At 49.6% G+C, this 16,807-nt stretch overlaps 1 protein-coding gene across 5 annotated transcripts; it reads right to left on the minus strand.

The window, feature by feature from the left end:
• Positions 1-6,682: 6,682 nt before the first annotated feature.
• LOC141510003 (platelet glycoprotein VI-like) lies at positions 6,683-15,351 on the minus strand. Of its 5 annotated transcripts, none has more exons than XM_074219921.1 (5): positions 15,019-15,343; positions 14,721-14,756; positions 14,270-14,545; positions 13,742-14,035; positions 6,683-10,153 (listed from the first exon to the last, which is right to left on the minus strand). In XM_074219921.1, the coding sequence occupies exons 1-5, from the start codon at positions 15,050-15,052 to the stop codon at positions 9,963-9,965; spliced, it is 831 nt and encodes a 276-aa protein (XP_074076022.1). In that variant the 5' UTR covers positions 15,053-15,343; the 3' UTR covers positions 6,683-9,962. The 5 variants fall into 5 exon arrangements, with proteins under 5 accessions (XP_074076022.1, XP_074076020.1, XP_074076021.1 ...); XM_074219919.1 differs by lacking the exon at positions 6,683-10,153 and adding an exon at positions 11,418-12,495 and having other exon boundaries at positions 15,019-15,351; XM_074219922.1 differs by lacking the exon at positions 6,683-10,153 and adding an exon at positions 12,436-13,018 and having other exon boundaries at positions 15,019-15,346.
• Between the last annotated feature and the right edge of the window lie 1,456 nt (positions 15,352-16,807).

A 16,807-nucleotide genomic window follows, 5' to 3' on the forward strand; every position in this document is an offset into this window, starting at 1 on the left:
GTTGATCTGGCTGATCTTTCCTGGGAGCTCAGACTCACCTGCTGGTACTCAGCCAAGGCTGCTGCAGGAGACAAATCCTGAGGTAGATTTTCCTCTCCTGGCTTTTCTTTCTGGGTTTCCTGGTTGGGATTTCTTTTAAGAGGTTTGTTTCATGGGATAGATGGGGAAGAGATCAGGAGACTTTAGAAATGTGCCTGTCTTCTCTCCGCCATCTTGGCCCAAGTCACTAACTTTAAAGAGAAGCCCTACCACCAGTCTGACTGACACTGGAGGGCCACCTGCTGTCCTGAGGCCACTTGGGAGCTGGGCAAGGCTGAGAGGGAGGGGGCAGGTCATAGATACCTGGGGACAGAGGAGACACTGGTAATATAACAGACACAACCCTCTTCTCTCTGTGCCCAATTGGAAGCTGGAAGAGGAGGCACAACAGGTGCTTCATGTTCTTCATTTAGAAGGTGAAATTTTATTTTATTCTGTTTTTCAACATTTTGATTATTCAATTCTATATCTATATCCACTTCCATATTCTCTCCTCTCCTCTCCCTTCTCTCCTCACTGAGAAGGCAATCAATGATTCCTTATCCAAATAGTCATGCCCAACCTTTCGGAGTTCACCATGTCTCTCCATCTTCCTAATGAAAAGTAAGAAAGAGAAAACTAGAAAATGGTCTGCTTCACTCCACACTCAGTCCTCCTCTTCTTTGTTTGGAGATGGACGTGTTTTTCCCCCGAGTCTTTAGGATTTGTGGTGGATCATTTATTGACCAGAGCAGCTAAATCATTCACAGCTGATGATCAGGACAATAATTTTTGTTAATTTTTCTCTTGGATCTGGTCACCTCAACTTTCTATGAGTCTTCTCAGATTTCTCTGAAATCATCTTAGAGATGGGATTTTAGCTGAGACTTGAAGGAAGCCTGAGAAATATCAACACAAAGATGATAGGTGGATGAAGGGGAGCTGATGAGGTCACCAAGCAAAGCAGCAAAGAGGGAGAACAGAAAGAGACACGGAACAAGATGGATTTCCAGATTGGGGAGAGGAGACAGAAGGGTGGTGAGATGAGATAGGGGTGAGGAGACCCATGGGAAGGTGGTGTCCAGAAAACCTAAAGTTAAATGCTGCAATGTCCAGGATTGAGAATGAGGATTAAGAAGAGGGCAGGGAAGATCACTGGTATTGTTGGACAAAGCTGGGGTGATGAACAATGAGGCCGGAAGCCAGTTTGTAAGGGTTAAGACGAAAGAGGAGAGCTCAAAGAATCTAAGAGCAAGAAGAAATAAAAATAACAATGGCTAAGAACCCTTTTCTCTATATTGTTTCCTGGATTCTTCTTACTTCTTTTAGCATCAGTTCATCTAAGTCTTCTGAATCTTTCAAGACTGTATTCATTCTTTTCAATTTTTAATTTTTTAAAAAAATTTATTTATTTTTCCAGTTTCATGCAATGGTAGTTTTTGACTTTCATATTTTTTGCAAAACTTTGAATTTGACATTTTTCCCTTCCTTCCCTTCCTTCCCACCTCCCCCACAGAATGCAATCTAATAAAAGATTTATTCTTCTTCACAGTGTAGAATGTTCTGTTGCATTCAAGTTCCATGGTTTGTTTTTCTTAATTTATTTCATTGTAAACTTAAAAGATAGAGCAAAAATTCCCCACAAAACAGAGGAGAAAAAGAGGAGGTGCCTCCTGCAGGTCCCCTCTTCCTGAAGCTAAGGCAAGAAAGGGTGGGGGAGCACAGACATATTTGCAAACAGTGGACAGAGTGGTGATATGAGAAAGTGGGGGTCACTGAGGGGACCCTTTGGTGAGGCTGCTAGGTAAGGGCCAGGCCTCCTACTAGGTGGGCCGAGGGGTGCAAAGAACATGATGGGCTTCTGCCCTCTAGGGCCTCACTGTCTCATCTGTGAAATGGGCTCCTAGAACAGTGTTGAGGGTGGGGAAGGACAGAGTCCTGTTGCCTGCCCCTCTGTGTGCTGGAGGGCTTTGGTGCCCCACAGGGAGGTCAGGATAGCAGAGCTGGGGGCATCCAGAATGGGAGAGACTCCTTTCCAATCTTGACCATCCTCTGCTACCTCTTTTCCTGGAAGTCCCCTGCATTCCTATCACCTTTCCTGGGAGCCTGCATCAGGGGAATGTCCTAGAGGGGGGAGGATGTGGCATGATGATCAGAGTGGGGAATAGACCTGAGGCCAGGGAGGATGACCCACTCCCCAACTTCTCCCTGTGAAGCTGCTGGCCCCACGTCCTCCTAGCCCCTGGGCCCTTGATGGCAGGACCCTGAGCAAGCAGAGTGGGTCCCCAAGGTCAGTGACAGAGCTTGGGGGGGAGGGGAGGGATAGAGAGGTCTCTCCTCTGTGATCCTGAGTACCAGGGGTTTATTGGAAGCTGACCACTCATAAGGGTAGTTACTGTCAAAGATGTAGCATCGATAAATCCCTCCATGGGCAGGGGTCACAGACGGGATGGAGAAGTTGGTCTGAGTCCCCTGGCCATGGGACTGGGTCACCCCATAGGTGATCTGTTCTCCATTCTTGTACAGAGCAAACCTGTCATACCACACCTGTGACTGACCCTGGAGGGTCACATTATGTCCTGAGGCCACCTGGGAACTGGGCAAGATGGAGAGGTGGGGGGAGGTCATAGGAATCTGGGGCAAGAGAAGAGTCTGGCATGAGAAGAGGCACAGCCCTCCCCTCCCTGTGCCCAGGCTGGAGCTAGCAGATGATGAGCAGCAGCTGCTTCATGCTCCTGTCCCTCTCCTGGTTTCAAGGGTGCCTGGGGCTGGCAGGGATTTGGGTGTCCAGGGTCCCAGAGCCAGCCCTGACTAGGAAGTCTGAGTCTGGGATTGAGAATGGTGGCTGGGGGGATCTCCTTTCACTTGGTACTATTAGCTCTAGGGGGTCACTGACCTGTGACCATGATGACTGGTTCATGTAGCGACATGGGAATCTCCCAGAAGTCTCTGCTCTCATGTAAGAGATGAGGACCTGGGCCTCCCTCCCATCTGCAGACTTCTCCATGTCCAGGTTGACTCCTTCCTTCCTTAGATGGTACAGTTCATTCCCCAGGGGCCCTTCACATCAGAGGTTCACCAGCTTCCCCTGGGGAATCACCAAGCCTGGTTCAACCCTGAGGGAGGGTCTGGGCAATGGACCTGTAAAAGAAGCAGAGCTCAGAGGGTCCCCCTCACAATTAATGCCCCAGGGCACAGCCAGTGGTCCCCTCTCAGACTCCTTCCCTGGACCCACTCCCCATTTTCATTTCCCTCAGGCTACCCTGGGGACAGCTCCCACTGCTGAACAAACAGGAGGGCCAGGGGGCATTTGGGGAAAGACTCACCCTTTTCTGCCCAGATGCCCCAGAACAGAAACAGCCCTGGAGGAGAGGGTCACGGTATGACTTATCTTCATGTCCCAGAACTCACATCCTTGTCCCCAAACCTGAGGGACAAGGGAATGAGGCCCCAGAGCCCCTGTTGGGTCTGGATGTTGAGGGGACAGCCAAACCCCAGGAGCCCTGGGCCACTGTCCTGCTTGTGCCCCTCCTCCTGGTGCCTCCATTTCCTGCTCTGTACAATGGGGAGGAGGGGTCTCTGCAGTGTCTCTCAGGTTCCTGCTAGCCTAGGTCTCCCTCTTGAAGACACCCTCTTCCTAGGACTTACCAAGCCAGAGTTGGCCATCATGCCCTCCAGGGCTGGTGAGGACAGAGTGGACACATGAACCACTTAGGAGAGAGTCATCAACCCAGGGTGAGGTCCAGGCTGGCTGTTTTCCAGGTTCCCCGATCCCCTGCCCCAAAAGAGAGTTGGGGTGACTCCTTCCTCTTTGTGGTTTCCCCTGTATCCAATGAAGGTAGGGTGAGCTTCTTGGCAGAGAAGGCTGCAGAGCCCATCTTGAGATTTGTGCCAGTTCTTGCCCTTCTCTGGGCCTTGCATCTCAGTCTGTAAAATGGACAGAAAGTCAAAGACCCTCCTTTTGCTACAACTCTCTGAAAAATCCTCTAATCAATCATGCAACCAATATTTTTGTAGCACACCTGGGTGCCAGTCACTAAGCTGAGCTCTGGGGTTATTAAGAAAGACAATAAAGACTGTCCCTGCCCAGTGACTGTCCAGCGGTGGGGGACACCAAACTGTCCCTGTGGATAAGCATGATTTAGTCAGAATAAACTGGAGATGATCTCAGGAAGAATTCACACACTTTAACATGAGTCCCCAAAAGTTTCCTATAGATGAAATTTTATTTTCTTTTGCTTTCCTATTTTTGAAAATTCAATTCTATTTTTATTTTCACTTCTGTTATAAATAGCTCGAGAATACTTAGCTCCAAGTGATTAAAATAGTTTTTATTAAGCTATCTTCACAAAATGGCACACCTCTCTCATGGTGGGAGAGAGGGGTGGGAAAATCCCAACATACAAGCTCTTCCATGCACTGTGAAAGACTTTGCTCCTGCCCCTTCGTGCCAACCATAGGCTGCGTCACAAATCTAATTGATACATCAATTCCTTTACATGTACCCACCCTACTCATTTTAGCTAGATCTCTGAGCATGTGCACAGGAGAAGGCCAGGACTAGGTTACTCTTGACCAGTTAAGGACTACTTTCTTCTAATCTAGTTTGTCATCTTTGAAATGGGATCAGGAAAACTCTCAGTTTTGTGATTGGCTGGGCCATTACCCCTTTGTCATGGATTCCCTAAGGGCTCCCCCCCACACCCGAAGACCAACAAAGTCCTACATTCCTCACAACTCCCTTCTTTTCTTTTGAATGACAACTTGGTCTTCACACTTCACCAGCAGTCGCATCCTCAAATGAATTCATAATCCTCATCTTTGATTGCATTACTGGCTTTTGCCTATCAATATTTTTACCTCTTCATTATTAGAGCCATACACCAGTCCTAATTTGCTGATAAAATTTTGTACTATTTGAATTATTAACTGAATCATACAGGGGAGACATACACATGGCTAATAGGATTATCCCACTTAGGGCCAACAGTAAGATATCCAGTAACTGGTTCCACCATGAACCAGTAAACCCATTCATCCAAGAAGTACTAAAGGGGCTTGTCCAGGTTTGGACTGGAACATGTGCCAACTATCTGATATCCCTGGTTATCTCCTTCCTCGCCTGCCCATTGTCATCTATCTTTTGACAACAATTTGATAAGTTCAGTTTACCACAGACTCCTCCTTCAGCCAACAGGTAGTCTAATACCAATCTATGTTGAATAATGGCATCTCTTGTTTGCATGGTTTAACCAACCAGAATGTACAAGGACCTAGCTGTTTGGTAATTATTTCCCCTATGTCTTAGAATCTAATATAAATTGGGGGTCTATAGCCCCAACTCCCATTTTGTGCTCAGGTAGTGCGCCCTTAAATCTAGATAACAAATGCCTGACCAACTCTTTGGACAACTGGGTCTAGGCAGTAGTCCTTACAAATCCAATGTCTCTCCAGTGCTAGTTGGTCTTCCAGAAATATAGTTTCAACAAATGGGTAATACTGTTCCTCTTTACTTCCAAGGGGCCCACTTAAATCCATATAATCATCTTGATAATAGGTACATTTCCAAAGTTGCTGTATGGGGCGGTTAGGTGGTACAGAGGATAGAGCACCAGCCCTGGAGTGAGGAGGACCTGAGTTCAAATTCGGCCTCAGACACTTAATAATTGCCTAGCTGTGTGGCCTTGCGCAAACCACTTAACTCCATTTGCCTTGAAAAACCTAAAAAAATAAACCAACACAAACTGATGCTGAGTGAAGGGAGCAATAGAATGTTGTACACATTAATAACAACCTGTGAGATGATCAACCTTGATAGATGCAGCTCCTCTCAGCAGTTCAGGGAGCTAGAACAACCCTGGGAGATGGTTATGGGCAATGCCATCTAGGGTACGGGAGGGTGTGTGGATAGAGGATCCAGGTGTTTGGTGGCTCCTGGCCCTCCGGACAGATGGGACCCTGTGGGGATCCCATGGTAATTCTCATTTTTGTCCTTAGAGGCCTAGCCAGGGGTCCTCTCCAATTCTCTACAACTCTCCTGGCATTAAGGAAGATGGAGCTGGCAGGGATTTGTGGGTGTGGGGGTCCAGAGCCAGCCCTGGCTGGGGCCAGAATCTGGGATTTGGACTGAGGGTTGGGGGGAACTCCTTTCACCTGTCACTATCAGCTCTAGGGGATCACTGGCCTCTGACCACCATGATTGGTTCATGTAGTGACATTAGTATCTCCCAGCAGTCTCTGCTCCCATTTTAGAGCTGAGGTCCTGGACCTCCCTCCCATCTGTAGACTTCTCCATGTTCTGGTTGCTTCTTTCCTTCCACAGATGGTACTGATCAGCCCCTGGGGGCCCTTCACAACAGAGGATCACCAGCTTCCCCCAGGGGATCATGAAGTCTGGCTAAACCCTGAAGGAGGGTCTGGGCAATGAGCCTGCAAGAGATGCAGAGCTCAGAAATTCCCCCTCACCCCTGCCTTCCCAGGGATCTCCCCCAGGTCCCCTCCCAGCATTCTCCCCTGGAGAATGTGTTTTTTAATAGGAATAGATGTATTTTATCAGGTTTTTTCAGCATCTATTGAGAAAATCTTATGGTATCTATTGCTTTTGCTGATATGTCCAATCATATTGAGTGTTTTCTAATATTGAACCACCCTTGCCTACCTAATATACATGCTACCTGTCCATGGTGTCTTATCCTAGTAATAACTTGCTATAATCTCATTAGTAAAATTTTATTCAATATTTTTGCATCCATATTCCTTAAGGAAATTGGACTATAATTTTCTTCAGCTGTTTTGGTTCTTTCTGGTTTAGCAGCAGTATATTGGAGTCATAAAAAAAATTGGCAGAACTCCTTCTATTTTTTAAAAATAGTTCATGTAGAATGGGAATTCATTGTTCCTTAAATGCTTGGTAGAATTTACTTGTAAATCCATCTGGACCTCTATAATTTTTCTCAGAACGTTTATCTTTTTCAGAGATGGGGTTTTTTAAGTATTTTATTTCCTTTTCTGTTAATTGGGCAGTTTTTTTTTGGTAAATATTCATTTACTTTATTTATTGACACAGGTTCAGCAAAGTAGCTTTGAAATATCTCTAATTTCCTCCTCATTGGTGGTAAGTTCACCCTTTTCATTTTTGATACTGGAAATTTGGTTATCTTCTTTCTTTTATTCATCAGATTAACCAAAATTTTATCTATATTGACTTTTTCGTAAAATCAACCCTTAGTTTTATTTATTAGAACAATGGTTATTTTTTGCCTTCAGTTTTATTATTCTTTCCCTTGATTTTCTGAATTTCTAATTTGTTATCTAATTGGGCTTCTTTAATTAGTTCTTTTTCTATCTTTTTTAGTTGCATACCTAATTCATTGATCTCTACTACTTCTATTTTATTCTTTTAAGCATTTAGAAATATAAAGTTTCCCTTCAAAACTGCCTTGCCTGCATGCCATAAATTATGGTATGATGTCTCATTATTATCATTTTCTTGGATGTAATTATTGATTATTTCTGTGATTTGCTGTTTGATTATCTAATTATTAAATTAAGATATTTGGTTTCTTAAACATTTTTGGTTTATTTCTCTTAAACATTTTTGGTTTATTTCTCCATTTCTCCATGACCATTTATTTATGTGTAATTTTTATTGCAACATAATTTAAGAAGTATGAATTTATTATTTCTGTATTTGCTTATAATGATTTTATGTCCTAGTACATGATCAGTTGTGGAATAGGTACCATATACAGGATAGAAAATATATATCCCTTTGTATACCCATTAAGTCTTCTACAGAGGTAATTCAGTAACTAAGGTTACTAAGATTTTATTCAACTTTTTAAACTTCCTTCTTGTTTATTTGTTGCTTAGATTTATCTAGCTCTGAGAGAGGAAAGTTGAGGTCCCCCATTATTAAAGTTTTACTGTCAGTGTCTCTCTGTAATTCCCTCAAATTTCCCTCTAGTTATTTGAATGCTGTGCCACTAGGTGAATCCATATTAATGGCATAACTTCCTTAGCTATGGTGCCTTTTAAGAAGAGGTAAGTTTCTTTCCTTATTTCTTTCAATGAGATTAATTTTACTTTGCTTTACCTGAAATCAGGATCACCACCTCTAATTTTTTTTACTTCAGTTTAAACATAATATATTTGACTCCATCTTTTTATCTTTACCTTGTTTGTATCTCTGCTTCAAATGCTCATGAGCACATCGAGCATGTACAAAGGAGAAGGTCAAGACTTGAAGTTACTCCTGACCAGTTAAGGACTAATTTCTTCTAATCTAGTTTGTCACTTTTGGAATGGGATTAGGAGAACTCTCCCAGTTTTGTGATTGACTGAGGCCATTCTCCTTTTGTAATGGATTTCAAAGGGGCCCCCCTCCACACCCTATGAAGACCAAGGACACCCTTCATTCCTCACACTATTTAGCTGCTGAGACCTCTGCTAATCCTCAAGCTGTGGGACCTATGCATTGTGGCTAAAAGCCTTCCACTTGCTTTCCAACTCTCCTGCCTAGCTGGACTTTACTTTCCCTTTTCTCCCAAAGACACAGACCTTCAATGAAGCTCCCTCACACTGTCTACCTTTGAGAACTTCTTTGGATCTTCCCTTTTGCTTGGTGGGTTCTGAAGCTTTAATGTCAGTGCCAAGGCTTTATTTAGCTTTGGTAGGGAAAACTCTGGGAGTATTCTAGCTTCACACAATCATCCTAAGTCCACCCCAGGCAATTCCCCAAAAGAGTTTTTTAATAGGAGATAAGATTTTGCTTTCCAATTTTTGACATTTCAATTCTATTTTTATTTTCTCTTCCATATTCTCTCCTCTCTACTTCCTTCTCCAGTGATTGAGAGGGAAACAAATGGGTCACATTTTGGATAGCCCTGCTGTTCACAATGCTTTCCTTTCCATGGCCCTGGGAAGTAGGGAGCCCCAATAGGGTAGCCCCCATTTTATAAGGTGGAGACCTTGTGTGAAGTGACTTGCTCTTGGCTCCACATCCCTCCCTCAGTCTCCCTGTCCATACTTTCTGGTACCAGTGTGTCTGCCCAGGGTCTGATGGCAGGCATCTGCCCCTCTGCCAACCCATCCCCCCCTCCTGTCCTGTTCTGGTAGCCAGCCCTGGCTGGACTTTGGCTTCTTGTCTCTGGGGCTTCTCTGGCCATAGCTCCTGCCCTCCAATGCCCCTGGTGGGGGAGGGTACTACTTCACTTCTAAGTTCTCTTATTACTCAGAATTTCCTGGCACCCCTTCTCTGGGGGTCCCATTTGATTTGCTTTAGGTGGATTGCAGTCAGGGCTGTGCAGGGTTATCCCTGATGGGGATGGTCATGGCTTGGAGGTTGCAGATGGTGGAGGAAGGTGAGGAAGAAGAGTAGAAAGGTGGGGAAGATCAGGCCCCTTCCTCTCTGGGGGAGGCAGCACCCTTTCCTCTGCAGCCCAGCCAGCCCTTGTTCCAGTGTGCAGGAGAGAGGAAGCGCCTCACAGATGTTTCTTAATGGATGGATCACCCTGGGCATCCACAAGCCCCAGAGCACCTGCCACCCCCAGCTCCTCTGCCCCTTCCCCCTTCATCAGAATGGAACTCTCTTCCCTGGAGCTCTCCCTTGGAGGGTGATCTGTCCTGTTAGACAATCAGTTCTGGAGACCCTGGACCTTCAGCTACTCTCTGTCTCTCTCTGTCTCTCTGTCTCTCTCTGTCTCTCTGTCTCTCTGTCTCTCTGTCTCTCTGTCTCTCTCTGTCTCTCTCTGTCTGTCTCTCTCTCTCTCTCTCTCTCTCTCTCTCTCTCTCTCTCTCTCTCCTCTCTCTTTCATTTCTCTGGCTCTGTCTCTCTCTTGTCCTTGGAATATTAGTATTTTTGCATTTAAGATAGAAACCTCCATTCATTACATCTGTGACTGCTGAATTCATTCATTCATTTATTCATTCAGTCACTTGTTTGTTCATGTGTTCCTTCCCTCTTCTTGTTCTTTGCCATGCCCAGGATGCTCTGGCCAGGGCTGCCCGGGCAATCTCTCAGTCCCCCCGGAGGCTGTGCAAGCTTCGATGAGCAGGATGCCCAGGATCAGGAGGACCAGCCCAGCCAGGGCGAGGCGGACCACATTGCCCACAGTGTCATCCTGGGGAGCAGCACCTGGGGGATGGGGGTTTGTCACTGACAGAGGGGCCTCCATCCAGGACCCCTGACCCCCCAAGTGTGAGCACTTGCTCAGGCCCTAAGCCCGCCCTCCCTGAATGTAACCTGTCAGGCAGCCTGTGGGGGGGGGGGGGGCAGAGGCCTGAGGGATTGGGGGGGACTCTGGGATCCTGCTTCCACCCAGTCTGTCCCCTCCTTCCCCCAATGCTTCCCCTTCCTGGCTCATTGACCCTCCGACGGCAACCTGACTCTGGCCAAGTCACCCCAGAGAAAATGCCCCCTAAGGCCAGAGTCACCAGGGAGTCTTCACTGTGTCTGACAAAGGTCCCAGACGTCACGCCCCCCCCCCCACTAACCCCCAGCACCGCAGCTCTTGAGTCTAGCCCTGGACCTGCCCATCAGTCCTCCCAGATCCCAGGATGGGGGGGGGGGCACCGCTGGTCCGAAGGGACCATTCCGTTTGGGACCCTCAGACCCGCTGCCCTTGCTCTTCTGTCACCCTGAGGCTTTGCTATATCAGAGATGTTGGAGAGAGGAGGGTGGAGAGTCACATGGGGGCCTTCTGCTTAGAGCGCTGGAGTGGGGGCCCCCAAGTGTCCCCCCCTCGTCACTGAGGGAGTTAGGGATGAAGAAATAGAGTATCTCCCCCCTAGTGGAGCTGTGACTGTATTGGTGAAGGGTGGGAAGCCATGGGATCTGCTGCGGAAGGGCTGAAAAGGGCCCGCTATGGGGGCGGCCTTGCCTTTCTCTCTGCTCCAGGCCTCCCCAGCCCCTTGCTGGCCAGCCCTATCTTCCTGCTTCCCCACCCGGAGGCTCCCCTGCCCCCTCCCTCCGGTCCTCCTCATGACTTGGTTTACTCAGAGAAATGGGAGGCTCTGCCCTGGCCTAGACACGAGACGGCCAGTCAGAGGGCAGAGAGAGACCCCCCTCCTCCCGCCCTGCGCTGAGGGCCACTGATTGCTCACTGGCTGGGGATGACGCCAGAGCTTGGGCATCCTGAGGGCATTGAGGGGGTGAGGCTCCCGGGAGAGGAAAGGGGGGGCTAAGTGGGATTGTCCCCCTTCCCCTGTCTACACATCAGACTTGCTCTGCTCTTCTCCCCTCCCACCTCCTCCCCCCATTTCCGGGACATTGAGGCACCCAACTGTCTCAGAGGGTGTGAGTGTCTCCAAGGGCCCGGGAGGGGAGGCCTCACAGTCTGAGGATGACCCACAGTCCGGACTCCCCTCCCCCCCCCCCCCCAAGGTGCCTGACCTCCAGTTCTCCCGGCCCCTGGGAGCAGCCCCTGCGCAGGCAGCGTGTGCCTAAAAGCTGCAGCATAGAGAAGTCCCTTCATGGGCAGGGGTGGCAGTCAGGATGGGGAAGCTGGTCTGAGCCCTGGTCATTGTCCTGGGCCACCCCGTAGGTGACCTCTCCTCCATCCTTGTGCAGAGCAGAGCTGCCCTACCACACCTGTGACTGACACCGGAGGGTCACCTCCTGTGCTGAGGGCACCTGGGAGCTGGGCGAGGCTGAGAGGAGGGGAGGGCAGTCACAGAGCCCTGGGGGAGGAGGAGAGCCTGGCATGACAACAGACCCATCCCTCTGCCTCTCGTGCCCAGGCTGGAGCTGGCAGAGGATGAGCAACAGCCACTTCATGCTCCTCTCCCTCTCCTGGCTTCAAAAGATCCCAGGGCCGACAGAAGTTTGGGGGTCCAGGGGCCCAGAGCCAGGCCTGGCAGGTGCCACAGTGTGAGCCCATGGCAGAGGGGTCAGGGGGGGTCCTCTCCTCTCACCTTTAACTATCAGCTCCAAGGGTTATTGGCTTCTGCCCAGGGTGATAGGTTCATGTAATGACATAGTTCTATCTTAGCTGCCTTGGCTCCCATGTAAGACATGAAGACCTGGGCTTCCCTTCCATCTGCAGACTTCCCACTGGACTGATGGACTCCTTGTTCTCTCTCTACTTGAAGCACCGCAAAGGAACCTACCCTCCCCCAAAGGCCTGGGAATCCCCAAATTCTGACATCCTCCCCATTCACTGACTCTTCAGATGATAGAACAGCCCCTGGGGGCCCCCTCACACTAGAGGGTCCCTAACTTCTCCCAGGGGATCACCAAACCTGACTCAGTCTTGAGGGAGGGTCTGGACAATGGGGCTGCAAGAGAAGCCGAGCCCTGAGGTTCCCCCTCACCCCTGCCTCCCCGAGGCTCTCTCCAGGCCCCTTCCCAGAATCCTCCCCGAGAACCATAGCCCCAACCTGGGTGGCAGAGGAGGAGGAGGAAGAGGAAGAGCAGGATGAGGAAGGCTGAGGTGCCCATCAAGATGCCCATGTGGAGGCTGGCGAATCCTGGGGCATCTGGAGGTGAAACAAGGGCAGGGGGCATAAATGACCCCTTCCTGGCCCTTGGCTGGGGCTCATTCACAAATCTGGTCCAAACCCTTTGGTGAGGCCCTAGGAATGCACCTGGCCTTCTACTAGGCAGGTCCAGGGGTGCAGAGAACACAAGGAGCTTCTGCTCTCTGTGGGCTTCCATACCAAGGAATAGAGGAAATAGCCACAGGAAATGAGGCTGAGGGTGGGGGTCAGGGAGAAGGGGACCCTGCGGTGAGGTCTACCCAAGAAACAGACCAACAAGAGGAAGGAAGTCCCTGCCTGGGCCACTCGCCAACACAGAGAAGAGTCCCGGGAGTCTGTAGCTTGGTTGGATAGAATTTGAGTCAGGAAGAGCTGAGTTCCAATCCAGTCTACATCCTTCATGGCTGTGTGACCCTGGCCAAGTCACCTGACCTCTGCCTGGTTTCCTCTTTGGTAAAATTGGGATAAGAGCAGAACCTCAGGCACGAGTTGAAGGTGCAAAAGGGGATTTCCAGAGGACATCCTGTGGGGGGGGGGAGAAACCTAGGGATACCTCCAGATTCTAAGGGGAAGGAGAGGGGTACAGCTGGTGCCAAAGGGCAGAAGGTGAAGAAGGGGCAGTCTGGACCCTGACTGCCAGCCCAGCCCCTGCCCCAGTCCATCCCACAGGGGCCTCCAACAGTCACCAGAGATCAAATCTCTCCAGAGACAGTGGGAGGGCCATGGTCTGCTGGAAGCCCTAGATGGAGAGTGAGATTGGGGACAAGTCCCTGCCCTTTGGGACCTCATTTTCCCTTCTGTGAGGGGAGGAGGGGAGGAGGAGGGGCAGAATCCTGCCCTCTGCCTCTGTTTGCGGGGCATTTCAGTGCCCTATGGGGAGGGCAGGACAGCAGGATGGGAGAGACCCCAGCCCAATCTTGGCCATCCTCTGCCCACTCCTGGAGGTCTCCTGCCTTCCTAGCACCTTTCAGAGGGGCTTGAGTCCAGGGAGATGAACGGGGTGGGGGTGGGGTGCTGATGATCAGAGTGGAGAATGGACCTGGGCCCAGGGAGCCGAGGCCCCTCTCTCTGAGGATGACCCACTGCCCAGACTCCCCTCACCCTCCCTGTGAGCTTCCTGTCTCCCTTGCTATCATGGCCCCTGTGCCTCAGTGGCAGGACCCTGAGCAGGCCGAGTGGGTCCCCAGGATGAGTGAGGGAACTCGGGAGGGGGTGGGAGGGGTGGAGAGGGCTGGGACTCTCTCACCTGTGACCCTGAGCACCAGGGGGTCGCTAGGGGCTGACCACTCATAAGGGTTGTAGCTGTGAAAACTGTAGCATCGATAAGTCCCTCCGTGGGCAGGGGTCACAGCCGGGATGGAGAAGTTGGCCTGAGCCCCCCGGCCATTGTGCTGGGCCACCCCGTAGGTGATCTCTTCTCCATCCCTGTGCAGAGCAAACCTGCTATACCACACCTGTGTCTGACACTGGAGCATCACCTCCTGTCCTGAGGCCACCTGGGAGCTGGGCAAGGCTGAGAGGGAGGGGGGGTCATGTAGGCCTGGGGGAGGAGGAGAGCCTGGCATGAGAACAGGCACAACCCTCCCCACTCTGTGCCCAGGCAGGAGCTGGCAGAGGAGGAGCAGCAGCCGCTTCATGCTCCTCTCCCTCTCCTGGTTTCAAGGGAGCCCAGGGCTGGCAGGGGTTTGGGGGTCCAAGGACCCAGAGTCATCCTTGGCTGGGTCCAGAGTGTGAGCTGGGGATGAGGATAGTGGGGAAGGGGGTCTCCTCTCACCTGTCACTCTCAGCTCCAGGGGCTCACTGTCCTCTGACCACCATGATTGCTTCATGCAGTCACATTGGTATCTTCCAGCAGTCTTTGCTGTCATGTGAGAGATGAGGAACTGAGCCTCCCTCCCATCTGCAGACTTCTCCATGTCCTCGTAGCCTCCTCCCTTCCACAGACGGTACAGTTCGGCCCCCGGGGGCCCTTCACACCAGAGGGTCACTGGCTTTTCCTGGGGGATCACCAAGTCTGGCTCAGCCTTGAGTGAGGGCTGGGGTAATGGGCCTGCAAGAGAAGTCACATTCACAGGGCACCCTCACCCTTGCCTCTGCAGAGATCACCCCCAGACCCACTCCCACAATCTCCCCTGGACTCTCAGCTGCCTCTTCTTTTTGTCTGGCTGCCCTGGGGGCAGCTCCCATCCGAGGAGGGGCAGGGGGCATTTGGGGAAAGGACTCACCCGCTTGTGCCCCGATGCCCCAGCACAGACACAGCCCTGCAGAGGAGGTTCTGTGTTAGAATCAGCTTCCTACCCCATAACGCACACCCTTGTCCCCAAATCTGAGGGACAAAGGAATGAGGCCCCAGAGCTGAGTAGACACACTCCAGGAGCCCTGGGCCACTGTCCTGCTTTTGCCCCTTCTCCTGGTGCCTCCATTTCCTGCTCTGTACAAAGGGGAGGAGGGGTCCCTGCGATGACTCTCAGGTTCCTGCCAGCCTTGGTCTCCCTCCTGAAAGGCCCCCTTCCTAGGACTTACCGAGGCAGAGTTGGGCAGAGAGTGTGGGGGCCATTGTGCCTTGCAGGGCTGGTGAGGACAAAGTGGACACATGAACCACTTAGTGGAGAGTCATCAGCACAGGGTGGGTCCAGGCTGAGCCTTCTTCCAGGTTCCGCAATCCCCCATCCCATAGGAGAGTGGGGGTGATTCCTTCCTCTTTATGGTTTCCCCTGCATCCATGGGGGTTGGGTGAGCTTCTTGATAGGGGAGGCTGCAGAGTCCAGGTTCAGATTTGTGCCAGTCCCTGCCCTTCTCTGGCTTTGGTTTTCCCTCTATAAAATGGACAGAAGACTCTTCCCTCTGCTAAGACTCTGGTAAAGCCTCTAATCAACAACCAATATTTTTGGAGCACACCTGGGCGCCAGTCACTGAGCTGGGCCCTGGGGTTATTCAGAAGGAGAATAAAGATGGAACCTGCCCAGTGACTGTCCAGTGGTTAGGTGGAGATACCAAACCGTGCCTGTGGAGAAGCAGGATCTAGTCAGAATATACTGGAGATGATCTCAGGGAGATGTCACAACATTTAGCTTGTGTCCCCAAAAATTTCTTACAGAAGATGAAATTTTATTTTCTTTTGCTTTCCAATTTTTGAAAATTCAATTCTATTTTTATTTTCACTTCCATATTCTCTTTAGTCTTCTCCCTTCTCTCCTCACAGAGAGGGAAATAAATGATACCTCTTATCCAAACAAAGTCCTGCCCACACTTCTGGGCTCACCATATCTCCCCTTACCCCAAATGAAAAGTAAGATACAGAAAAGAACTAGACAAAAGTCTGCCTCAACTTGCCCTCAGAGTCCACCAGTTCTCTCTTTGGAGGTGGAAATACTGTTCTCCATGATTCTTGGCTTTTTGGTGGATGTCTTTATTGATCAGAGCTGCTAAGGCTTTCACAGCTGATGATCAGGTCATTATTGTTTTGGCAGTTTTTCTCAATTTGCTTCTCCCATGAGTCATGGGAAGAGGTTGGATTTTAGCTGAGACTTGTGGGAACCCTGAGAAACCTCAGCACAGAGATGACAACTGAATGAAGTCGAGGTCAGCAATTAAAAGCACCCAGGACAGAGAACTGGAGGACACCCTCCATGGGTGAGAATGACAGAGGGGAGACAGGAGGAAAGGTCAGATAGGCAGGAAAAGACCCAGAGGAGGAGGAAATCCAGAGAGCCTAGAGAGAAGAGTGGATCAAAGGGAAGAGTCTGATGGACAATGTAAACCTGGAGATAACCAAAGTCAGAAAGAATGAGGATGGAAAAGGGAACTGTGTTTGGCCAAGGAAATCCTGGGCATCTTTTGAGAGAGCTGTCTTGATGCAATGAGACTAGAACCTGGACTGGAATGTCTTAAGACCAAAGTGATTTGAGAGCTAAAAGTATTTTTGAGAGATTTAAAAAATAAAAATAAAAATGGTCATGACCTCTCACGCATATATTCTTTTTTGGATTTTTCTTGTTTCATTTTGCATCAAATCATGGAAAGCTAATGACTCTTCGCAGTCTTTTCATTCATTCTTTTTTACAATGTAGTAATATTCTGTTTGCCTTCATGCACCAGTATTTCTCAAAAGTTCCTTCATTCTGCACTTACAAATAAAGCAAACATTGCCTACCAAAAAGTAAAATAAGAGGAGAAAATGTGGAGGCACCTTCTATGCTGCCCTCCTCCAGGATCTTAGCCAGTCAAGAGTGGAGGAGCACACAAATCATTACTGAAGACAGAAATGTAAATGAAAACAACTGTGAGATTCCACCTCACAAGTATCAGATTG

This window comes from Macrotis lagotis, chromosome 1 (assembly GCF_037893015.1).
Source record: "Macrotis lagotis isolate mMagLag1 chromosome 1, bilby.v1.9.chrom.fasta, whole genome shotgun sequence".
Classification (NCBI taxonomy): Eukaryota; Metazoa; Chordata; class Mammalia; order Peramelemorphia; family Peramelidae; genus Macrotis; species Macrotis lagotis.